Here is a 26247-nt window from a genome sequence, read left to right on the forward strand (position 1 = left end):
TATGTCTTTTTTTTTTTTATCTTGTCTTATCAAACTGGCTAGAAACCCTTAGTCAATGTCGAGTAGAAGGCTGAGAGCAGACATCTTTGCTTTGTCCCAGTCTTGGGGAAATGCATTCAGTCTTTCAGCTATATGGTATTAGTAATAGGTTTTCTTAGATGCCCTTTATCAGATTGTAGAAGTTCCCCTCTATTCCTAGTTTTTTGAGAATCTCCCTCCCTCCTTCCCTCTCTCCCTCCCTCTCTCCCTCCCTCCTTCCTTCCCTCCCTCCCTCCTTTCTTCCCTCCCTCCCTCCCTCCTTCCTTCCCTCCCTCCCTCCCTCCTTCCCTCTTTCCCTCCCTCCCTTCCTGTCTTTTTTTCTTTCTTTCTTTTCTTTCTATCTGTCTCACTCTGTCACCCAGATTGAAGTGCAGTGGGACAATCATGGCTCACTGTAGCCTCTACCTCTTGGGTTCAAGTGATCCTTCCACCTTAGCCTCCCCAGTAGCTGGGACTATCGGTATGTACTACCATACCCAGCTAATTCCTTTACTTTTTGAAGAGATGAGGATCTTACTATGTTGCCGAAGCAGGTCTCAAACTCCTGGGCTCAAGCAGTCCTCCTGCCTCAGGCTTCCCAGAGTGCTGAGATTATAGGCATGAACCACCATACCCAGCCTGAGAATCTTTATCATCAGTGGGTGTTTGATTTTGTCAGGTGCTTTTTTGGGGGGGCACCTAATGAAATTATCTTTTTTTCAAAAAAACCTGTTAATATGAATTACATTGATTGAATTCAAACTTTTAAACAACCTTGCTTTGCTAGGATAAACTATATTTGGTCATGATGTAATAACCTTTTTATATATTGCTGGTTTTGATTTGCTAACATTTTGTTAACAATTTTTGAGTTTGTGTTCATGAGACATGTTTGTCTGTAGTTTTCTTGTATTTTTTCCCCTGGTTTTAGTATTGGGATAATGGTGGCCTCATGAAATGAATTGGGAAGTGTTCTCCAGTTTTTTGAAAGAATTTGTGTAGAATTGGTATTGACCCAATGTCATCTTGCTTGTATTGTTTTCAGTGAGAAGCCTGATGTCATTTTTATCTTTATCTCTGTTCCTCTGTACATAATCTATCTTTTCTTTTCCCCCCCAAGACGGAGTCTCACTCTGTCTCCCAGGCTAGAGTGCAGTGGTGCGATCTCGGCTCACTGCCACCTCTGCCTCCCGAGTTCAAGCAATTCTCTTGCCTTGACCTCCTGAGTAGCTGGGATCATAGGCACCCACCACCATGCCCAGCTAATTTTTGTATTTTTCGTAGAGAAGGGGTTTCGCCATGTTGGCCAGGCTGGTCTCGAACTCTTGACCTCAAGTGATCCGCCCACCTCAGCCTCCCAAAGTGTTGGGATTGCAGGCTTGAGCCACCGTGCCCAGTCCACAATCTATCTTTTTTCCTCTGGTTTCTCTTTATCTTTGTTTAGAGAAAGGATCTTGCTCTGTCACCCAGGCTGGAGTGCTTTGGCACAATCACAGCTCACTGCAGCCTTGACCTCCCAGGCTCGAGCAGTCCCCCCACCTCAGCCTCCTGAGCAGCTGCAACTACAGGTGCTTGCCACCACACCTGGCTAATTTTTGTATTTTTTGTAGAGACAGGGTCTTGCCACGTTTCCCATGCTGGTCTCGAACTCCTGGGCTCAAGCGATCCTCTCACCTTGGCCTCCCCAAGTGTTAGGATTACAGGTGTGAGCCACTGCATCTGGCCTACCATTGATTTTAAATAATTCTGGCCAAGTGCAGTGGCTCGTGCCTATAATTCCAAGACTTTTGGAGGCCAAAGGAAGTGGGTCATTTGAGCCCAGGAGTTTAGACCAGCCTGGACAACATGGCAAAACCCTGTCTCTACAAAAAATACAAAAATTAGCCAGGTGTGGTGGCAAGCACCTGTAGTTGTAGCTGCTGAGGAGGCCGAGTGGGAGGACCACTTGAGCCTGGGAGGTCAAGGTTGCAGTGAGCTGTGATCACACCACTGTACTCCAGCCTGGGTGACAGAATGAGACTCTGTCTCAAAAAAAAAAAAAGAAAATAAATAAGTAATTTTATTATGATGTGTCTTGTATTTTTCCTTCATGTTTCTTGTACTGTGGTTCTCCGAGCTTCGTGGATCTTTTGATGTAATTTTGAAAATTATCATTTATTAAATATTTTCAAAATCCACCCTCCCCTTTATTTTGAGGGCTTCATTTCCACATTTAGGCCCCTCAGTTTTTCATTTTCTATCTTTCTGAGACCATGCCTTCAAGTTCACAAAGCTTTTCTCTTTAGCCCCTGAATTACTGTTATTCCCATGTAGGGTGTTTTTTTTTTAAATAAATAATTTTAACAAACCTTTGTAGATTTGGTCTTTTTATATTTTCCTTTTATTTTTTTTTGAGACAGAGTCACGCTCTGTCACCAGACTGGAGTGCAGTGGTGCGATCTCGGCTGCAATTACAGGCGTGAGCCACCGTGCCTGGCCGGATGTTTTTATATTTTGTATGTCTTTGCTTAACAGGCTCATGCTTTCCTGCAGCTTCTTGAACACATGGAATTTAGTTACAATGAGTGGCTTTAATGTCTCTACCAATATCATCCTATGTCATTTCTGGGTTTGTTTAGACTTTTTGATTTTGATTTTTTAATTTTTTATATTTTTGAGACAAAGTCTCACTCTGTCACTGAGGCTGGAGTGCAGTGGTGTGATCTCAGCTCACTGCAACCTCTGCCCCCTGTGTTGAAGTGATTTTCCTGCCTCAGCCTCCCAAGTAGCTGGAATAACAGGTGTGCTCCACCACGCCCGGCTAATGTTTGTATTTTTAGTAGAGACAGGGTTTCGCCATGTTGGACAGGCTGGTTTCAAACTCCTGACCTCAGCTGACACTGATTTCAGCCTCACAAAGTTCTGGGATTACAGATGTGAGCTACCACACCTGGCTAATTTTTTTTTTTTTTTTTTTTTGCTGCTCATGAGTCATGTTTTTCTGTTTCTTTGCATATCTGGTAATATTTTATTGGATACTAGTAGTGTGGAATTTACCATGTTGTATACTGGATATTTTTAATTCCTTTATATATTTTTTATTTTGTTCTGGGACAGTTACTTGTTGTAGTTTGACGTTCTTGAGCAGGATTTAGCAAACTACTACCTGTGGCCAACTCTGGCCATGCCTTTTCACTTGACTGTTTGCTTTTGTGGTATCACTACAGAATAGTTGTGACTGAGAGACTTTATGGCCTGCCAAGCTCAAAGTATTTATTATCTGATCCTTTGCAGAGAGTTTGCTGACCCTGCTTTTGAAGGCTTGTCTTTAAGCTTTTTAGGCAGGACTGAGCAACCTTTCATGGTTCTAGGGCTAATTTTTCCTCCCTACTGAGGCAGTGCTCTTCTGAGTACTTGAGTACTTGTGTATTGTGAGGCATTTCCACTTTGGCTTGTTGGGAGACAAACCATTCTGGACCTGTGTGTGTTTTCCAGTGATGATTCCACCTGCTTCTGGCCAGTGGTTCTTTCCCTCGCCTTGGGGAGTTTCTGCACATGCGTGTGCTGCTCAGTACTCAGCCGAAGACTCGAGGGGAATCGTCAGCTAGTCTTGGAGCGTTTTCTCTCTCTCTCTCAGTGTACAGCTTTCTGCTCTCCTGTCCTCCCTGGTTATCCCCCTAGTACTCTTCCTGTGAATTCTGGCCGCCTAGCCTCCTGGAGTGCTCAGCTCTGTCTCATCAATTCCTTAGGCTGTGTGTCGGCTCCCCATCCCTGTGCCGCCGGCTGTCCGCAGGCAGGAAGCTGGGCAGCCATACCACTCACCTCTGTTCCCTTCCCTCGGGGTTCACTGTTTTGGGCTGCTAGTTGTCCGATATCTTAAAACTGCTGTTTCCATATATTTTGTCTTTTTAAAACTTCTTTTGAAGGCCAGAATGGTAAATCTGGTCTCTCTTACTCCATCATAACTGTCTGTGGAAGCTGTCAACGGTTTTTTCTTTTAGAGACAGAGCCTCACTCTGTTGCCAGGCTACAGTGTGGTGGCATCATCATAGCTCACTGCAGCCTTGAACTCCTGGGCTCAAGTGATCCTCCTGCCTCTGCCTCCTAAGTAGCTGGGACTACAGGCATATACCACCACACCTGGCTAATTTTTAAAATTTTTTGTAGAGATGGAGTCTCAACTATGTTGCCCAGACTGCTCTTGAGCTCCTGGTCTCAAGTGATCCTCCTGCCTCAGGCTCCCAAAGCGCTGGGATTTCAGGCATGAGCCACTGTTCCTGGCCTGTTCAACATTGTTAGTACTTAGTGATGAAAGGTAATAGTAGTAAATTCAGTGTCTCTGTTGCCGAAGAGTGTTTATTGGTTCTTTCCCTTGCATTTCATGTCATAGGGCCCTTTCTTTTACTGGCATTCTCACTTTGAATTACTTAGAAGTTTCTTCTAATATCCCTCTATCTCTTTTTTCTTTCTAGTTTTAGATAAAGCTGTCAAAAGAACAGTTATCGTAGAAATAGAAACATTTAAATTACTGGCATGATAGTTTATTTCTTGCTGCAGCCATTCAGAATATCTATTTGTCACTGCCTTGGGTGCTTTGAAGTGAAACTGTGCTTAGATATAAAAAATTTAAAACTCACTTTGATTACATATTAAGTTCACAGTTTTTATGTTGCAGTTCCTGAATTTAGTTCCATCAAAACTGTATGACTAGGCCAGGCGTGATGGCTCATGCCTGTAATCCCAGCACTTTGGGAGGCCGAGGCAGGTGGATCACCTGAGGTCAGGAGTTTGAGACCAGCCTAGCCAACATGGTGAAACTCTGTCTCTACTAAAAATAGAAAAATTAGCTGGATGTGGTGGTGTGTGCCTGTAGTCCCAGCTACTTGGGAGGCCCAGGCAGGAGAATTGCTTGAACCTGAGAGGTGGAGGCTGCAGTGAGCCAAGATTGTGCCACTGCACTCTAGCCTGGGTGACTCCATCTCCCATCTCAAAAAAAAAAAAAAAAAAAGAAAAAAATGATATGACTCTTTCCAAACTATAAGGATTGTTTAGTGCACTATTTATTTTCACCTGCTTAGTTTTAGACATTTCTGACTCTCCACGGTCCTCAATCATATTATTTATTTTTCTTTTGTTTTGTTACTCTGGTATCATAGCTGGCATCACATATATAAAACCAGCAGTTTTTAAACATACTGACCATGATTATTTTCTCTCTTCAATAATCTCTAATAAAGTTTAAAAAAAGAAAAAAGAAATGGTGACTTTGAAATAGGATATAAGGGTGACTTGGAAGAAATCAAATGGGATATTCAGTGTAGTCTTTTTTAAGGCTTTGAATATTGTCTTGCTGTTTTGGAGATGAGCTTATAACTCCATCAGTACTGCTAAGAACAGAGGAGCTTTGAGAAACATCTTTTCTTTGAGGAGGTGATTTTTCTTGCTAAGTATGTCATAAGAACTTGAAGAATGATCTTAATTTCTCATTTTAAAATGACTGTCAAGTGAGCCAGAATGTTTAACAGATAAAAGTTAGAACATGTGGATTTGTCAATAAATTTAAACTTGATAGTAGTTGTCATTACTACTAAGTTGGTTGAGTAATATATTATGTTCACATTTTAAATGGATATTGATCTTCATTCAGTGACTAAATTGGAGCGTCTCAATTCTTATGAAATTGCTGATGCTTTTCCTGTTTGCAGGTATGCAGCCAGACATAAATTCTAGCCAACATTCCACAGATTTCTTCCTTTCTTCTTTATGCAGTACTCTTTAGGAAGTAAGAATACTTTTTGGATGCTAAAAATAGCAAAACATGTCGTGTTTACAAAATAAATTTAAAACATATTTCTTTGTGTTTTATTTTGTCTTGAAGGTACTTGAAGATTATTGAGTTGCCCTTGACTCAGAGAAAGTTTTGTCAAAGATGTCAGCAGTTGCTGTTACCAGATGACTGGGGGCAACATAGTGAGCATCAGGTTCTGGGTGACGTGTCCATCACCCAGTTAAGAAGACCCAGTCAACTCCTTTATCCACTGGAAAACAAGAAGACAAATGCCCAGTATCTGTTTGCTGATCGGAGCTGTCAGTTCTTGGTAGACTTACTTTCTGCCCTTGGATTCAGAAGAGTACTGTGTGTTGGAACACCAAGGTATGTGATATGATTTTTTAAAGAATTATCTTCTCTGCCCTTGGATTCAGAAGAGTACTGTGTGTTGGAACACCAAGGTATGTGATATGATTTTTTAAAGAATTATCTTCTCTGCCCTTGGATTCAGAAGAGTACTGTGTGTTGGCACACCAAGGTATGTCATATGATTTTTTAAAGAATTATCTTCTCACCGCGATTGAAACTGTATGATTTTATTAAGTAGTTATTTGCTCTATGCAAGGTATAGCATGAAGCATGAGTATTTAAAATGTAAAGCACGGTCCCTCTTTTAAGGAGTTTGCAACCTGTATTCCATTTGAGAAAAATCTTCATAGATTTCTTTCTGATACATGGGAGAAGATTCTTTCTGATTTAACTCCTATATTGTTTATAATTTAGACCTCTCTGTTTCAGTTAAGTTCTGCTCTTAAAAGAATGTTTGCAAAATTGAAACCTTGATTATACCTGCGAAATTCTCTTCAGTGTTTCATTGAAATATCATAAATACCAGAAGAACATTGATGGTTTTGTTGTTTGTTTGCTTATTATCTATGACATTTGTAATTTCTTATTACATTTGCTTTCACTAATTGCTTTAGGTTGCATGAGCTGATCAGGCTGACAGCATCAGGTGACAAGAAGTCTAACATTAAAAGCCTTTTATTGGATATTGATTTTCGGTAGGTTTACAAAATACAATATTTCCTTTCATTGTCTCCTGTTTCTTTTTAATGTTTTTCTGTTTTTAATTGTTATACTCTGTTACCACTCTTTACATTTAGAAGTAGTAATTTGTTATGAGGAAACTTTTTAGTCAAATAAATTCAACATGTAATCTGTATTTCAAACAGGGAGGCAGTTGATTTCTCATTTTGCTGGCGTGCTTCCTAGATTTTCGCTATGAATGTGTCTAGTTTGTCTTTGGCTTATAATCTAGAGATGAATCCCTATTGAGTGAGATTTCTTCTCATATATTATGTTCGAAGATAATTCTAAACTGCTTCATACTTAATCAGACTTCCAGGATTTTTGTTTCATTGTATCTTTGAAGTGTGGGAACTCAGACATTTCTTTTAGTATATTTTAGTGGATGTTGTACATACTGTCTTTTACTGAACGTAGCCTGGAGTGAAGGGAGTGCTAAGTAGGGGATAGGTGCCAAAGCAGAGGATTAGCCATCAGATAGACTTTATGAGAGGGTTGGAATTAAATGGCATCTGATGATTTGTGAGTTGACACAGGGGAAGGAACAGGTCTTGAATCTCCCCTCTGGTGGTAATTTGGAAGATACAGACCTTTAACTTATAACATGGATGGTAAATACATCGTCCACAGTGTCTATAATTCTCTAGATTTGAAGTACTCTTCTCAGTTTCTGTTAACTGTTTAATACCAGGAGTTCACATTGAATTTATAAGACACAATGTTCTTAGTATTTTTAATGTGTTCTTGAAGGTATTGAAGGAATCAGGCTTTGTGTTTCCAGTTATTTAGCTCTGCTTCCTAAAAACAAAGCAGGCAGATTTTTTTTTTTTTTTTCTTAGGGTCTTGCTCTGTCACCCAGGCTGGAGTGCAGTGGCATGGTCATAGCCCACTGTACCCTCAAACTCCTGGGCTCAAGCGATCCTCTAGCCTCAGGCTCCCTAGTAGCTAGGACTACAGGCCAGCACTACCACACCCAGGTAATTTTTTTTTTTTTTTTTTGAGGCGGAGTCTCGCTCTGTTGCCCGGACTGGAGTGCAGTGGCCGGATCTAAGCTCACTGCAAGCTCCGCCTCCCGCACACCCAGGTAATTTTAAAAAAAGAAAGTTTTGCAGATTTGGGGTCTGGAACTCCTGGCCTCAAGCAGTCCTCCTGCGTTGGCCTCCCAAAGTGTTGGGATTGTAGACATGAGCCACCGAGCACCAAACAGATTTTTAAAGTGTAAAATGTCACTTTAAAAAGTGTAGTTTGGGTAGCTGCGGTGGCTTATGCCTGTAATCCCAGCACTTTGGGAGGCCAAGGCTGGCAGATCATTTGAGGTCAGGAGTACAAGAGCAGCCTAGCCAACATGGTGAAACCCCATGCCTACTAAAAATAAAAAAAATTAGCTGGGCATGGTGGCTCACGCCTGTAATCCCAGCTACTCAGGGGGCTGAGGCAGAAGAATCGCTTGAACCCAGGAGGTGAAGGTTGCAGTGAGCTGAGTTCATATAACTGCCCTCCAGCCTGGGTGACAGAGCAAGACTCAGTCTCAAAAAAGATAATAATAATAAAAGTGTAGGCCGGGCGCGGTGGCTCAAGCCTGTAATCCCAGCACTTTGGGAGGCCGAGATGGGCGGATCACGAGGTCAGGAGATCGAGACCATCCTGGCTAACACGGTGAACCCCGTCTCTACTAAAAATACAAAAAAAAAAAAAAAAAAAACTACCCGGGCGAGGTGGCGGGCGCCTGTAGTCCCAGCTACTCGGGAGGCTGAGGCAGGAGAATGGCGTAAACCCGGGAGGCGGAGCTTGCAGTGAGCTGAGATCTGGCCACTGCACTCCAGACCGGGAGACAGAGCGAGACTCCGCCTCAAAAAAAAAAAAAAAAAAAAGTGTAGCTTGGCTGGGTGCAGTGGCCTATGCCTGTAATCCCAGCACTTTGAGAGGCTGAGGCAGGTGGATCACCTGAGTCCAGGAGTTCAAAACCAGCCTGGGCAACATGGTGAAACCCCATTGCTGCTAAAAATACAAAAATTAGCCGGGCGTGGTGGTACATGCCTATAGTTCCAGCTACTCCGGAGGCTGAGGTGGGATGATTGCTTGAGCCCAGGAGGTAGAAGTTGCAGTGAGCTGAGATTGCGCCACTGCACTCCAGCCTGTGCAACAGAGTGAGACCCCTGTCTCAATAAAATAAAATAAAATGAAGTGTAACTTTAATGATTTATTTTCCTTTAGATTTCTGAGTCAACTCTAAGTTGTCTAACATACACAAGCACATTACTCAGAAATTACCTATACTGTCTCATTCCTTATGAATAGGTCTGGCCTGGTAACCACTCATCCCTTGTTAACAGGACTAGCACACTTTACTAACATCTGCTTAACATGAGTGATCCTTGACAAATGATGATATAGACTTCTTAAAGATAAACTCAATTTATTTTTAATTGGGTATAATTCATTTAATAGTCACCATTTAAAAGTATATATTTCAGTGGTTTTTGTTGTAATCACTGTGTTGTGCAACCATCACCACTGGGTACTTCTAGAACATTTCTATCACACTGAAAAGAAACCTAGAGTTCACTTCCCCTCACAAGCACTTTCTGTCTCTCTTTTCTGGATTTACCTGTTCTGCACATTTTAGATAAATAGAATCATAAAATCTGTGACCTTTGTGGCTGGCTTCTTTCACTTAGCATCATGTTTTCAAGGCTCACCCATGCATGTAGCGCCACTTCATGCCTCTTATAGCTGGCTGTATGATATTCCATTGTATCATACATACATACTCCATGAGTATGCATGGAGATAGCAACCTCTTTTTTTAAATTCTGTGTTCCTTTCCTAAAGTATTAAATTATTCTAAATGCATGATTTTAAAGGTAGAAGTTTAACTTTTGGGTTCTTAAAATGTATTATTAATAGCGGGTATTTTTGTTTGTTCAAGACGGAGTCTGGCTCTGTCGCCTAGGCTGGAGTACAGTGGTGGGATCTCAGCTCACTGCAACCACCGCCCCCTGGGCTCAAGCGATTCTCCTGCCTCAGCCTCCCCAGTAGCTGGGATTACAGGTGTGCACTGCCATGCGTGGCTAATTTTTGTATTTTTAGTAGAGAGGGGATCTCTACTAAAGATGTCAGCCTCACCGTGTTGGCCAGGCTGATCTCGAACTCCTGACCTCAAGTGATCTACCTCCCTCGGCCTCCCAAATTGCTGGAATTACAGGTGTGAACCACTGTGCCTGGTATAGCTGGTGTTTTTTGAGTGCCTGTTATATTTCAGGCCTTGCCCTGACTCATTCCTCACATTAGCCCTGTAAGATAGATGCTATCATCATCCTCATTTTTCCAGACGAGAAAACTGAGGCATGAAGAGGTTAAATAGCTTGATGAAAATCACAGTTTATAAGTGCCCAAGCTAGAATTCAAGCCAAGGCAGTCTGGCTCCAAAAACTAGGCTATCCTTTGGAAATAACTTTGCTTTTGAACTTGTATATGTGCCTTTCTCATATAGTCAGTTTCTTTCTTGTCATCCTTCCATCTCTCCCTTTCTCCCTGTATCCTCCTGCCTTGTTCCACAGAGATTTTTAGATGAATCAAAACTAGTTTCTAGGTTATTTATATTTTTAGAATAAGGCACTCAGGAATTTTTCCTTGGAGACCTGGAAATACAATTACGTAAAAGAGAATTTATTGGTTCACATTACTGAGGTCTGGGATATAGCAGGCTGTAGTCTAGTTGAGATAGTGAGCCTCACACAATGTTGCTAGGGCTCCCTCTTTCTCTTTCCACCTCTCATTCTGCCTTTCTCTGCGTATTGATTTCTTTCTGCAGACAGCTTCCCGCCTACTGCCAGGGACGTTGGTGGCAGCAGCTTTAAGCTTATCTAGTCTTCGGCTTAACTGCCCAGTGGAAAGAGGCAGTTCTTCCTGAGAGCTCCAGCAGCAAAACTCCAGAGAGTGTTCTGATTAGCCTGGCTGGGGTCACTTGCTGATTCCAGAGCCATCACCGTGGCCTGGCAGATGGGGTACTCCAGCCAGCCTCTCACCAATCACATGGAGTCGGTTCTCCACAGGAAACAGGTGTTCAACTTAAAGAGTAGGGATGTAGGTGCTGGAGAGACAAAAAACCAGATGTCCATAACTAAACTATTCAAGACAACCTATACAGTTGTCAGCAGCACTCATATTCCTACCTTTGGCACTTTTACTTCAGTGAAAATGGTACAGTGTGATCTTTCTAATAGTACGGTTTTGAATTTACATTAAAAGTTATATAATGATTCTAAGTTATTAAAGACAAGCTTTTTCGAGCTAGTTTTAGTGGACTGATTTATACAGAGTAGGAGATATTATTCTGTGTCTTCTCAAACAACTTGTTAAAATTGCAAGAATCCCTTGGTTTACTTTGGTTTTAAAAAAGGAAAAATGATCTTTAATTCTGCCATCCAAAACATTATGGGTTTTGGCTTAAACCTTTTTTATGTATACAAACACTTTAAAAAGTAGATATATAACCTTGAAAACTTTTCCTGCTGGTGATATTTTAGGTATTTTTCTTTTTTTTTTTTTGAGACAACTTCTTGCTCTGTCACCCAAGCTGGAATGCAATGGCGTGATCTCAGCTTACTGCAGCCTTGACCTCCAGGGTTCAAGCGATCCTCCTACCTCAGTCTCTCCCAAGCAGCTGGGACCACAGGCATGTGCCACCACACCCAGTTAATTTTTATATTTCTTGTAGAGATGGGGTTTCACTCTGTTGCCCAAGATAGTCTTAAACTCCTGGGCTAATGCAGTTTGCCTGCCTCAGGCTCCCAAAGTGCTGGGATTACAGGGTGTGAGTCATCATGCCCAGCCTGTTTCTTTTTTTAAAATTGAGATATATTTTACATACATAAAACAGTTTTCAGTATATTCACATGGTTGTGTAACCATCACCACTATCTAATTCCACAACATTTTCATCACCTTCAAAAGCAGCACTCTCCCTGTGGGCAGTCCTTCCCCATTTGCCATGCCCCAGCCTTTGACAACCATGAATCTGCTTTCTATCTGTATGGATATGCTTTGCCTATTCTAGATATTTTTTATATAAGTGGAATAATGTACTGTGTGGCCTTTTGTGTCAGACTTCTTTCACTTAGCGTAAAGCTTTCAAGGTTCACCCATGTGGTAGCATGTATCAGTACTTCTTCATTCCTTTTTATGACTGAATAATATTGTACTATATGGATATACCAAATTTTGTTTATCTTTTCATCTGTTGATGGACACTTGAGTTGCTTCCACTTTTTGGCTATTACGAATACTACTGCGATGAACATTTGTGTACAAATTCCACATGAACATAGGTTTTCAGATCTCTTGGGTATTCGTTTGTTAGGGCTGCCATAACAAAATACCACAGACTATGTGGCTTAAACAACAGAAATTTATTCTCTCACAGTTCTGGAGGCTGGAAGTCCAAGATCAAGGTTTCAGCAGATTTGGTTTCTCCTGAGGCCTCTCTGGCATGCAGATGGCCACTGTCTCCTCATAAGGTCTCTTTGTGGGAGTAGCCCTGGTGTTTCTTACGACGTCCAAATTTCCTCTTAAGGACACCACTCAGATTGGATTAAGGCTCACACTAATGGCCTCATTTTAACTTAATTACCTCTTTAAATTACCTCTGTCTCCAAATAGCCACATTCTGAAGTACTAGTGATTGGGGCTTCAACATAAGGATTTTGGGGGTGAAAGAGTTCAGTCCTTATACCTAGAAATGGAATTGCTAGGTCATGTGCTAACTATGTTTACCTTCTTGGGGAACAGCCAAACTATTTTCCAAAGTAGGTGCATCATATTTTATTCTCACCAGGAATATATGAGGTTTCTAATTTCTCCATGTCCTTGCCAATGCTTATTATCATCTGTCTTTTTGAAGTGTGGTGTCTCCTTGAGGTTTTGTTTTGGATTCCACTGGTGGCTAATAATGTTGAACATCTTTTCATGTGCTTATAGGCCATTTGTTTATCTTATTGGAGAAATATCAATCCTTTGCCCAGTTTTTAATTGGTTGTTTGTATTTTTGTTAAATTGTGAGAGTTCTTAATATATTCTGGATACTAGACCCTTATCAGATATATGATTTGCTAATATTTTCTCTCATCTTGTGGATTGTCTTTTCACTTGTGATGAAGTCCAGTTTTTCTTTTTTCTTCAGTTGCTTGTGTGTTAGGTGTCATATCTAAGAAAGTCTTGCCTAATCTAATGAGTATCTATACCCATGTTTTCATCAAAGAGTTTTACAATTTTTGCTTTTACACCACTTAGTCTGTTTCCAGCTTTCTTTTTTTTTTTTTTGAGACAGAGTCTCGCTCTGTCACCCAGGCACCCAGGCTGGAGTGCAGTGGCACATCTTGACTCACTGCAACCTCTGCCTCCCAGCTTCACACCATTCTCCTGCCTCAGCCTTCCGAGTAGCTGGGACTACAAGGGCTGCCATGACGCCTGGCTAATTTTTTGTATTTTTAGTAGAGACAAGGTTTCACCGTGTTAGCCAGGATGGTCTCGATCTCCTGACCTCGTGATCCGCCCACCTTGGCCTCCCATAGTGCTGGAATTACAGGCGTGAGCCACTGTGCCCGGCCTGCTAATTTTTATTTATTATATGAGGTAGTGGTCTAACTGCTTGCATGTGGATGACTAGTTGCTTTAGCACCGTTTTTTGAAAAGACTTCTTTTCCCATTGAATTGGCTTGGTACTGTAATGAAAACAAAAGGACCACAAATACATAGGTTTATTTATGGACTTTAAATTCTATTCCATTGATCTATCCCCATCCTTATGCCACTCTCACACAGTCATGATTACTGTTGCTGTATAGTACATTTTGAAAATGGGAAGTATGAGTCTTCCTATTTTGTTCTTTTTCAAGATTGTTTTGGCTGTTCTGGGTGTCTTGCATTTCCATATGAATATTAGGATCAGCTTGTCAATTTCCGCAAAAAAAAACCCAGCTGGGATTTTTACAGGGATTATATTGAATTTGTAGATTAATTTGGGGAATATTGCCATCTTAATATTAAGTTGTCCAGTCCATGAACATGAGATGTCCTTCCATTTCTTTAGGTCTTCAATTTCTTTAAATGATATTTTGTAGTTTTCAGCATATAAGTTTTGTGCTGCTTTTATTAAATTTATCTCTAGATGTTTTATTATTTTTGGTGCTATTATAGTTTAAATGGTTTTCTGAATTTTATTTTGTGGTGTTTATTGCTAGTACTCTGATTTACTTTTAAAAATTGTTCAAAAATACAATTAACCCTTGAATAACATGGTTTTGGACTGCTCAAGTTCACTTACAAATGGATTTTCTTCTGCGTCTGCCACCGCTCCTCTTCTTCCTCCTCCTAAGCCTACTCATTATGAAGATGAAGACCTTTATGGTGACGCACTTCCACTTAATGAGTATTAAATAATATTGTCTCTTCCTTATGATTTTTTTTTTAATAGAAACGGGTCTTGCTGGTTGGCCAGGTTGGTCTTAAACTCCTGACCTCAAGCAATCCTCCCACTTTGACCTTCCAAATGACTTTCTTGATAACATTTTCTTTTCTCTAGCTAACTTTATAGTAAAAATACAGTATATAAAACATATACAAAATATGTGTTAATTGACTGTTATCTGTAAGGCATCCAGTCATCATAGGCTATTAGTAGTTAAGTTTTCGGGAGTTGATGTGGTTTGGAGTTGGTATCTCATGTTGAAGTGTGATCTCCAGTGTTGGAGGTGGGCCTAGTGGGAGGTGTTTGAATCATGGGGTTGATTCCCCATGAATGGCTTGATGCTGTCTTTGTGGTAATAAGTGAGTTCTCATTCTATTAGTTCACGCAAGAGCTGGTTGTTTAAAGAGCTTGGCACCTCCTCCTTTCTTTCTTGCGCCTTCTCTTGCCATGTGACATGCCAGCTCCCCTTTCCCTTACAGCATGAGTAAAAACTTCCTAAGGCCTCACCAGAAGCCCAGCAAATGCTGGTGCTATGCTTGTACAGCCTGTAGAACCGTGAACCAAATAAACCTCTTTTCTTTGTAAATTACCCAATCTCAGGTATTCTTTTATAGCAGTGCAAAAGGAACTGACACAGAAGGTAAAAGTTATATTTGGATTTTCTGCTGCGCCCCTAACCTCTATGTTGTTCAAAGGTCAACTATACATAAAACATAACATTTAACCATAGTAGCCATCTTTAGATATACAACTTAGTAGTGTTAAGTAAATTCACATTGTTTGTAACTGATCTCCAGAACTCTTCATCTTGCCTGATTTAATTTGAAAGATTTATATGGCCCCTTAACTATTTCACCTTTAATGCCATGCCTTTTAGTTTTCCTTTTCTTGCACCTGTAGTTGTAATGTCCTGGTCAGAGTAGGGGTTAGGGGATGTGGATAAAGTTATTTTATAATGTATGGAATATATTGATACTTTTTTTTCATACTTATAAACTTTTGCGTGTGCTTTGCAAACAAAAACTGGTGGTGTTCTATTGGGGATATCACAGCTCAGTTTTTTTGATAACGTAGTCTATTATTGAGTCAGTTCTATAGAAACTCAACACTAAAGAGAGAGCTGGTTTATTGAAACATATAAGTTGCTGGAATTCTTTGAGGCTGTTACCTGTATTTTCAGCATGGCAGAGTGTGTGGTTGGTTCAGATTTCTCATAAAGACCACAGTTAAATCAGAAAAAAAATTCTGCATAGTATAGCGTGACAATGAGTAGTTTTTTGGGACTTTGACTTTGGTTTCTTGGTGCCTTACAACAGGTTTATCCAAGGTTGGAGAACTGCCTCAAACTCCAGTGTTCTCTATAGATGTGCTATAAATGTTTTTTAGGGGGTAGAAGATACGAAGTTCACATTTGCTAAGATGGATTTCTATATGCTCTAATTTTAGCATGAAAGATGTGAAACTCTATTTGGCAAACTATTATCCAAATAAAGTTATGTCAAAAAATGAATTTCTTAGGTTCATTCATGAACTAATTTTATTCAGCTCTTGATTACATTTCCTGTGTGTAGAGCGTGTTTCACACTTGGTGACTGACTCTCATTTAAAGAGAATGAATGGCCAAATGAATGTCCTTTTGAGCATTTTTCAAGTGCATGCATTTCTGATTGGTTTTGTTTGCTTTATTCAATGGAGAGAATAATTCTTTGTGGCCAATTTCATTTTAAGAGGGCAATGTTGAGTGATTTTTCATAATTTAAAATATGAATAATTATGCTCTCAAATTATGTATTTGATGGAAACTTAGAACTGAAATCTTCGCTTTTCTTTCTCTCTGCCTCTGCACACTGCTGCCCAGAATGTTTTGGACAGGTGTGCTGTGCTGAATTTCATGTAAATCAAATTTGCTTTTTTTAATTTTTAAAAATGACTATTGTATCTTTGTGAAGGAATGAAAACAATAGAGATTAAGTTAAAAAGGGATTGTATTTTCCTTTGGTCATACTCATAAAGCAGTGGAAGAGAGAAGAAAACCCTCAAATGATACCATGTTTACACATGGCTGTACTAGTACTAATACACTCTTTTTAAAGGCAGTTATGTGAAATTTAGTTAAATAGGAAGACATATTTGTTTAATGGTCATTTGACATTGCCTACAGTCAATTTTTGGAATGTTCATTAGGTTACAGTATATAGTTTAAATATTTCCCAGTTATCTAAACCTTTTATTTCTTCAGTGCAAATTTATATTTTAGGAGATGTGCTAATAGTGTCTTAAATGACATTAAAGGATATTATACCGAGAATGGTTGGCAGCTCTTTGTCCATCTCCACAGAACAAGAAGAAATAGGGTTGGATTATTTTTGGTGAACATAAACATAATTTCTTAATATTAGGGGCATTAAGGCATAAATATTTACAGCTGATAATTATTAAAATAACAGTAACAGTACTTAACATTTTAGTACATGCTATGTAGCTGGCATTGTATTAAGTACTTTACATACATTATCTCATTATTATCCAGTCCTATGTGGTAGAAATTATTACTTTTACCATTTTATGGATGAAGAAACTGAGGCTCAGAAAGGTTGAATAACTTACTAAGGGTACCCAGTCAGTAAGCGAGAGACACATAGTTTGAAACCAGACCATCTGACTATGGAGCCTGTGCTGTTAACCACAGTTAATGGGAAGAGGATAAACCAGTGCTGCCCTTACATTAAATACTCACCATGGGTGACCGATCAGTTACAGACAGTAATGGATAACTGAGTAGAAACACAAGCAAAGAAGTTGCCAGTATCATGATTCGGTTCAAGAAGTCGTAAGTAAGGATATGTCTCAGATTTTTTTCAGTTTTTTCACCAGGTTACAAATTCCCAAGAAGGATGATGTGATTCATATGTAAATTACATGTAATAAAATAGTTGAAGTTCAAAATCCTATTGCGATAACAGAGGTTTCTATATTATATGGAAAACTGAGAAATCAGCAATACAGACATTAAGACCCAGATACATAAATGGGGAAAACATATGGACAGACAGTACAAATACAGTTAAGAAATATAGAAAGTTCCGCCTTGTAAGTAATCAAATGCAGATTTAAGTCATAATGTGATATGAGTTTTTCCTGGTAAATTAGCAAGAATTTATAAAATGTTAATACCCAAAGGTGGTACTCTCATTCACTGCCAGTGGCTTTTTAAAATACTGTGTTAGCAAAACAAAATAATTCAATCAATAAATAAATATTCCTCTTTCCTCGCACTAACTTAGTAAATATGAAATCCATATGTTTTTCCTATTATATTGAAAAGCATATTTTATTAAGCTAGCCTGCATTGGACAAAAAAAAATTTGTAATTTGTATTATCTTTTTTTTTTTTTTTGAGACATGGTCTGGCTGTAGCACCCAGGCTGAAGTATAGTGGTGTGATCTTGGCTCGCTGCAGCCTCCGCCTCCTGGGCTCAAGCCATTCTCCCACCTCAGCCTCCCTAGTAGCTGGGACCGCAGGCATGCATCACCACGCCTGGCTAATTTTTGTATTTTTTGTAGAGACGGGGTTTTGCCATATTGCTCAGGTTGGTCTCAAATTCAGTAGCTCAAGCAGTCTGCTTGCCTCAGCCTCCCAAAGTGCTGGAATTACAGGTGTGAGCCACTGTGCCTGGTCTGTATTAAATACTTTAAAAAAATCACCTACAGAAGAAAATAAATGAACAGCTGTTGAGCAGAAATGTTGATTTAGTATTCTCCTTAAAATTATTAACCATGAGAGATGTATCTTAATTGCCAACCCATTGCAAGCTTAAATTGCATAATCATCTGTCAGTAACCTCATTGTTTATGTATAACCTCCTGGTACATAGGAACATGTGTGTTTTATATATGAGTATTCTGTAGTTTTACTACTGGTTAATTAAACATGGGAAAATCATTTAAGTTTGTTATTTATTCACCGTTAAAAATTACCTGAAATTTTTGGACATTATTCTTTATTTCAAAAAACTAAAGAATGATGAAATTTTTAAAATAAAGCTGTGATTTTTAGTTTTAAAATTTAGCTTATATTTGTTTATAGCTGTGACTGGGCAAATAACTCTGTAATTATTTTACAGGTATTCACAGTTTTATATGGAAGATAGCTTTTGCCATTATAATATGTTTAACCATCATTTCTTTGATGGAAAGGTAAGAGTTGTGACCATTATCTCATTGTTCTCTTATTGTGGAATAACAGATTTCAGAGTGCTTCCCTTGTTCTTTTGCTAAATTCCCTCACGGTCAAATTGTGACTGTTCTACTATTTACTGGTCTTTATTTTTGTTCTTTCACTGTTTATTGAGCACCTAGAGGTGATTTTATTATTCCCTTGTTAAGACTTCTCACTACTTTTTGGATGAAGGCCCACATTCTTAGAAGGCCCATGGGGCTCTGTGTGATCTGACCCCGATTTCCACTCTAGTCTCCCCTCTCCCTGTTTCCCCTTTGCTGTCTGTGCTCAGGGCACAGGGCTTTCATCTGGAACTGGTCAGACGCCTTTGCACCACAGGGAAGGCCCGTGCTGTTCCTGCTGGTTTCTGCTGTCTTTTGCCTTGATAACTTCCACTCATGTTTTAGAACTTTGTTCCAAATCACTTCTTCCAGCCTTCCCCGACCCCCACTCCCCAAAGGGTCAAGTTCTCCTTTGTAGACTTACCACACTGTAATTAAATGCATGTGTCAGGGCTGGGAGTGTACGGAAAATCTCTATTCCTTCCTCTCACTTTTTCTGCGAACCTCAAACTGCTCTAAAAACTAAAAGATCTTTAAAAATAAAAAAGGACAGCAGCTTAAAAAAAGCTCCTTTCAATATGAGGCTAACAATGTCACTGAGAATAAACAGCATAGTAGAGCTGATACATTTAGTTTGAGCTCTGTGTGAGGCCTATTATAAAATAAAATCTGTAACCAACCAAGTAATCACACCTGCCAGGAAGCTGACCAAAAATACTGTGAAATTATCAAGACACTTTGAAGCATACCCATAAATATATGCATATATATCAATTTTGTAAAAATTGTGAACCATGCTTGCTATGTATTGTGCTTTGAGATATTAACTAATGATAGGAGGATGAAAACCAAGCAAGACTTTATAAAAGTCAGCATTCAGGAAATGAAAACAAATGTTGAATTGTTGGTTGGGATTGAAAATGAGTCCCCTGATTTAGTAAGTATAGCACTCCTTCCATTTGAATCAATTTAGCATTGGGATATATATTAATATTTTTCAGCTGTGAAGCCATTAAAACAAGGTATTGAAATAAACAGCAGTTATAATTAGATGTATTTCAGCTGTTTCCCAAAGAGTTTATGTGGTTGGTAATCACTAAGAATTGAGAACTGTTGAGGTGAATGTGAAGGAAAGTGGGAATTGAAAGTCACTTGCCAGTGGATGATGAGGGACTTCTCAGCTGCGACAGTGGCAGTGAGAAAAGGAGAGGAAAGAACTGGGTTGTCTAGGCATTCATAGAGGCAGTGAGAAGACTGTACTGAGAGGGAAGGAAGTCCAAGCTGACTTGGTGGAATGGCCTGGATTTGTATTTTTTCATCTAAACAGAGGGAAGTGAAGTTCGGAAAGGTTGAGTTTGTGGGGCTGGTAGGATATTGATGTGGCGGTATCCAGCCTGACTACTTGAAACCACAGGACCTTGACGTCAGGTGAGGTCAGGGCTGTGTCGTAGTAAATGAGGAAGTAATCGAGTTTGAATCACTGCTTGATGCTATGCTACACTAGTGAGTTAGGATTTTCTTGTTGTTTGTTTTAATACCATACTATGGTTTTGCTTTTTATTTTGAACAATAAATACAAAATAAGGATAAAATTAAATACCTAAAGGTTGGCTAGCATTTTTTATTTTTTTAAAGAGTAACAGGTAATTGGGATTTTTCTTTGAAACTCTTTGTAGCTTATAGGAAGTGTACAGCATTACCTTATAAGTTTCTACAATAATGGTTGGAATAAGCTGCCAAGATTGAGCTCCACTTTATCTTTCCTGAAGAAAAGAGTTGTCCAGCTCAGGCTTTTCTTACTCTATATTTCAGCAGCAACCTCTAAATAGCACTGCAGCTATAGAGATTGATCTGCAGAAACCCATTGTTTTAATGATTTTACTATCTGCCTTTTTTCTACCTACTCCTGGAGTCAAGTTTTTCACTAGAGATTTACCATCCACTAATCAATCACTAAGTATTTAAGTGTCCGCTCAGTGCCTGTGAGGCTGTCCAGGGTGCTTAGGAGAATAGAAGACTCTGCTAGTACACCTCAGCATTTTACAGTCCACTAGATTCAAAAGTGGGAGTTCCCCACATAGGATTTCTCATTGCAAATCATATAGTATTTAAAAAATGTCATCAGCCTTAATGGCAAAGTCAGTTAAAGTATGTAGAGAGGATGGCTAATTAAATTGCCGGGCACTTTTTAAATGATAGAACTGAGATAAAGAGTCAAATTACTGTGAACATTGGTGGTGCAAGCAAGTATCTATTTCCTGTAGAATATCAACATTAAGACAATCAGCAACTCGTGCTGGGCTATGATGCCATTGATTCTCACCTGGAAAAAAAATCCTTTAAAAATATTTTTAAAGTTAGGTTAGGAGCTAGACATCATTTCCTTGTGTAATTTCTCTTTTCTACTTTTAACTCTAAGGAGTTTGAAGATTTCAATATTATCATCTGTGCTTTCAGTCCTTGTTCTTGTAAGCAGGTTAAGGAAGTGCCAGACAGCACTTGAAAAATGATTAACCTTCTTGACAAGTCATCCTCTGCTATTGCAGTTCCAGTAGGAAATTAATGAAGACTCTCCTAGGGAAAAAGGTTTTCCTCTTATCAGTGGGGTCTTCTAAATTGATTTAGCAGTAGAACAAAATATATTTTATTATAAAGTACATATAGGCTTATTAAAGTTTAAAATGCCATTAAATTTTTACATCTCATGTCATTTTGTATACTGTGTTGACTTATTTTTGTAGATGAGTACAGTCAGCTCTCCCCATTTGTGGGTTCTGCATCTGTGGATTCAACAAACTGCAGATCAAAAATATTTAGGAAAAAAAAAGAGGGTGGTGGTGACTGTACTGAGCATGTACACTTTTTTCTTGTCATTATTCCCTAAACCATAGAGTCTAAGAACTGTTTATATATCATTTACATTGTATTAGGTATTATAGGTAATCTAGAGATGATTAAAACTATATAGGAGGATGTGCATACGTTAAGTGCAATACTACAATATTTTATATCAGGGACTCCAGCACCTGCAGATTTTGGTATATGCGGGTGTCCTGGAACCAATCCCTCAGGGATACCAAGGGGACTGTACTTGAAAGCTACTTGCAAGTCAGTTGACTGGAGATACTGTTACATGGTATCTCTTAATAACTTCACCCATAGCAAAAACCGTTAAATATCCCTGTTAATGTTTACTTTGCAATTACTAAAAAAGCTTAAATTAACCTTTGGGAAAATGTGTTAATAGCATGGTTTCACGGACCAGGTGTGCTTTGTCATTTGTGAACTTTCCTTTTTTATTTACTTACAGTGCATGTTCAAATATGTCTGCCTGATACTCAAAAACATGTACATGTTTAACTGGTAATTTGTAGCTGTTATTAAACAAACTCATGGCAGTGGACAAGCCAGATAGGAAAACAATGTCTTCTTCGTCTTTGTGTCCCTAGTGCTTAGCACCATCCCGGCTTCTGTTTGTTGAATTGAATTTAACGTTTTAGATGGTTTTCATGGGTAATGAGTTTCTTTTAGGACACTAAATTTAGCCTTTTAATTTAACCATTTGAAATGTGTAGTCCTCTGATAGTGATGGTGTTTGAATTTGCAATTTTAAAAACCTGCTTATCAAGGAACCCAAAGATAAAATCTTATGGGGGCAAAGAGAGGCTCCGGAATGTCACTGAGGGATGCTGCGGTGGCAAGATGACTCGGTAAACTTTCCAGTATTAAGAGTGAGACTGAGTCTAATGCATTCTCCTCCAAATAGGATGAAGTGCCTCTCTCTAGTCCTAATTTAGAAATGAATTTTTATTTGTTCCAGACTGCCCTTGAAGTATGCAGAGCATTTTTACAGGACGATAAAGGCGAAGGAATCATTATGGTGACAGATCCTCCGTTTGGTGGCTTGGTTGAACCTTTGGCTATTACATTCAAGAAGTTAATTGCTATGTGGAAAGAAGGTCAAAGCCAAGGTGTATAATTTATTACTGCAAAGTAAACATGTATCTATGTATCTACTTTCTGTCAAATATTAGCTGAGCTCAGTGAATCAGAGCACTGATAGAATATACATGTCTTGAGTTCTCTTTTTAAAAACAGGTTTATTTGATGTTGCAGCAAACTTCTTTATCATGATATACTTTGTATTATTCTAATCATGTAGATTTTTTTAATGGCTTATAGGAAAAATACTATGCTTTTGATGGGGATAATGGGACATTATGCAGAACAGCAGTGAACTGCTGTCATTCATTCAGTAAATATTTACTGAGTAGCCACTGTGTGCCAGGCACTGTTGAGGTACTGGGAATAGATTTTTGAACAAAGCCGACACATACCTCTGCCCTGTGGACCATACATTCCCTGTTCCTAAAGCCTGGCCCAGAACACTAAGAGGGCACTCAGCCTGAGGTCCAGGGCTCTACACTTTGCCAGGATATGAGGTTGGAGGTTGGACATCCCATAGACTGATTGTGGTTATCAGTGACACAGATTCCCAGCCCTAGAGGTGGTCTAGTGGCTGGGGGTTATTATTCAGTTTAAAGTGACTTAGGGCTTCAGAGTATCTTATAAAATTATCTAATTAGTTGGTATATTCATTTTTTAGAAACATTTTCTAGCTCACAAGTTGATAAATTTGTTAAGAGTGTCAGGAATTTTGTGATCATGCTTCTCCACTAATAGTGCTTTGGGAGACAGAATGCAAATGAAATATAAAATGTGACTCATATTGTTAAGTATTTCACTTATTTGCTGTTTTTAAGTCCACTAATTAGAGTGGATAAAGTCAGTGTCATTGGGGAAGCAATAAAGAGCTTTGTGGGCTTGAATTCCTGTTCTGCCACTTATTAGCTGCATTGGACTTGATAGCTTATGGCTTCAGTTTCCCTATCTGTAAAATGGGATAATATCTAATTCTAGGCATTATTGTAAGGAGACAGTACATAGAAAGTACTTATTATAGCTTAGTGTAAGCACTATGATAAGGCTTGCCTCTGAATTAAGGCTTTTCAGCCTGTTGGAGTTTTAGTTGTAATAGTGCTGTAATAAGTACTAGCCTATACTAGGTGCTTTGTAAGTAATAACTGTGTTCCCTGTCTCTCACAAACACTAATTTTGGTAACACTGTTCTTAAGAATCTTCCGTGATGCAGTCAAGGTTGATTAATCCCTGAAAACTAAGATAAAGAGTTGTGGCAGAGCTGGGATTCACACCCAAGGCCTACTTACTGCCTTCTAGTCCAGAGGTCCTTCCACTACGTCATGACTACCTTTGTGCCTCAAAAGTGACACTCCTTTTCTATTTTCAACTTTTTAGGTAACATCTTTGCCTTACCTAGACAATAGTAATATACATATGGGTTACTTTTACATACTCTTAGTAGCTATATTTCGATATAAAGGAATATTTCCACTGACCTTTGGGAATAGTCAGGTTTGAAATGGCACTCTGGTAAACATTTTCTGTTTTTGTATGAGATTTAAATGTGTTGAATCATTGCAATTTCTCATGCTAGCAGAAGTTTTTCTATTGTAACCTTCTATTTTTTTCTTTAATTTACTATTATTTTTCCCTTTTTGTGATCCATTAGATGACAGTCACAAAGAACTACCCATTTTCTGGATTTTCCCCTATTTTTTTGAATCCCGAATTTGTCAGTTTTTTCCAAGCTTCCGGATGCTGGATTACCAGGTAGAGTACAGATTCTGTTTTCTGGCATGGTTGGGGAATGGAGATTCTACTTATATAGGTATAAGACTATTCATTGATTTTAGTAAATTAAAATACAATGAACTGTATTAAACACTAAAATTTTACCATATGTAGCTTAGTCCAGTGGTTCCTCAATGTCTGTAATCCCTAGAGTGCATGTTGAAAATACAGATTGAGTACCAAAATAAACCCACACAATCAAAATTAGAGGACAAAGCCCCAAGAAAAAATATCTCACCAAGCTCCTTGGGTGATTCTCAGTGTGCCAGGTTTTAGAGCGGCTGATTTAATCTTTCATCATCACTAGGAGATTGTGCAGCCCCCCAGGTTCATCATTATGAATGTTGGTTTCCTCTGTTCAGAGGGTAGAGAAAATCACCTTTCCAGTTGGTGAAATGCCGTGCATACTTGACCGCGCCACTCTTGGGATGTCAGGAATGTCGGAGAAGGCAGAGATGGCTCTGTGTGAATGTGTGGATTCTGGGAAGAAGTTACTGGAGTAGACCTCCGCCTCCACAGCGATGCCTATGGAATTTTCCCCATGCCTGAAATGAGAATGAGGCTTGTGTCCACAGTAGCTCCACCTGGTCTTTTAAGTTCATTCTGCTTTAAATTCCACTTTCCTGTATTTTTTTTCCCTTGTGTTTGAAGTTAATCCTGTTGTTGCCATCACCGTGTATGGTCTTCAGGCAGGTACTGCTTCCTCTTTTTTTTTTTTTTTGAGACAGACTCCAGGCTGGAGTGCAGTGGTGCAATCTCGTCTCACTGCAACCTCTGCCTCCCAGGTTCAAGTGATTCTTCTGCCTTAGCCTCCTGAGTAGCTGGGACTACAGGCGTGTGTCAACATGCTCACCTAATGTTTTTTCCCTGTATTTTTAGTAGAGACAGGGTTTTGCCATGTTGGCCAGGCTGGTCTTGAACTCATGGCCTCAAATGATCTGCCTGCCTCAGCCTCTTAAAGTGTTGGATTACAGGCGTGAGCCATTGCACCCAGCCTGCTGCCTCTTTTTGTAAGAGGTTTCTATTTGAGTTTTCTGAATAATCGACTAGCCTCTGATTAAGGCAGAGTTTTAGCCGTAAATGTCTTCACTTGCTGTTGCAAGCTAGCACTTGGTTCTAATCTTTCTAATCTTGAAGGTATATACCATTATGAAAATTATTTTAAAATTCTGAAAGAAACTGTTACCAAAAATGAGGGTAAAAGACTCTGTGATTCCTCTCAAACAGCAGACACTATACTTTCAAAGTGTTCACTTTCAATCTTTTTTTTAAAAGTACTTTTTACAGGTTTGTAATCATAGAAGGCAATTTTGAATTCTGCTTTCTTCACTATGTCTTATAAGTATACATTTTTAAATATAGCTACCCAATCTTTATGCTTTAATAACTAAATTATTTCATATGCAGGCTATTTATTATTCCCTTCTCTTTGGACTATAGGTTGTTTTTACCTTTTAAGGTACTATAAATAACACTGCTATAAACACCTTTTATGCGTATAGTTTTTTCATGTTTTATGTAACTTGCTTAAAATAGATTTCCAAAACTGAGATTACTTTATCAAATATAATGGTTTTTTTTATGGCTATTAAGTAGTATTAACAGGTTTTGTTCTAAAAGTGTGTAGCACAAGCCATTTTAAACTTGACTTCTTGAGCTCTGCTTTGGGCAAAATTTATATCGTAAGTTTTCTGAGAGCTCATTTAACTCCTTTTTGGGGCATCAGGTTTCCTGTTTCTTGTCTGAGGGATGCTTCTAATATAGACATTTGCAACACAGAGATAGCTGACATATTCTAAAAATATTAACTGCGTAAACAGGTTCTAGTTTTCATTTCATTTCATTTCATTTCATTGCCTTTGGCAACCTCTGCCTCCCAGGTTCAAGTGATTCTTCTGCCTTAGCCTCCTGAGTAGCTGGGACTACAGGC

At 39.1% G+C, this 26247-nt stretch overlaps 1 protein-coding gene and 1 long non-coding RNA gene across 5 annotated transcripts in view; one reads left to right on the forward strand and one right to left on the reverse strand.

The window, feature by feature from the left end:
• The window catches only part of ZCCHC4 (zinc finger CCHC-type containing 4), a 58491-nt gene that overhangs the window by 15227 nt on the left and 17017 nt on the right, over positions 1–26247 (forward strand). For both annotated transcript variants that reach the window (XM_033213919.1, XM_033213920.1), the window contains 5 exons: positions 5876–6151; positions 6751–6831; positions 18449–18521; positions 22426–22576; positions 24196–24296. In XM_033213919.1, coding sequence (XP_033069810.1) covers positions 5876–6151; positions 6751–6831; positions 18449–18521; positions 22426–22576; positions 24196–24296 — 682 coding nt within the window. The remainder of the gene's footprint in view (positions 1–5875; positions 6152–6750; positions 6832–18448; positions 18522–22425; positions 22577–24195; positions 24297–26247) is intronic.
• Positions 9988–26247, reverse strand: part of LOC117085227 — a 39440-nt gene continuing 23180 nt past the window's right edge. The window contains exons 3-5 of one of the 3 annotated variants that reach the window (XR_004437881.1): positions 24697–24862; positions 17062–17272; positions 9988–10949 (exon numbers count right to left, since the gene is read on the reverse strand). This is a non-coding gene — a long non-coding RNA (uncharacterized LOC117085227). The remainder of the gene's footprint in view (positions 10950–17061; positions 17273–24696; positions 24863–26247) is intronic. The other 2 variants (XR_004437882.1, XR_004437880.1) reach the window with 2 other exon arrangements.

This window comes from Trachypithecus francoisi, unplaced genomic scaffold (genome assembly GCF_009764315.1).
Source record: "Trachypithecus francoisi isolate TF-2019V2 unplaced genomic scaffold, Tfra_2.0 Lachesis_group1, whole genome shotgun sequence".
Lineage (NCBI taxonomy): Eukaryota > Metazoa > Chordata > Mammalia > Primates > Cercopithecidae > Trachypithecus > Trachypithecus francoisi.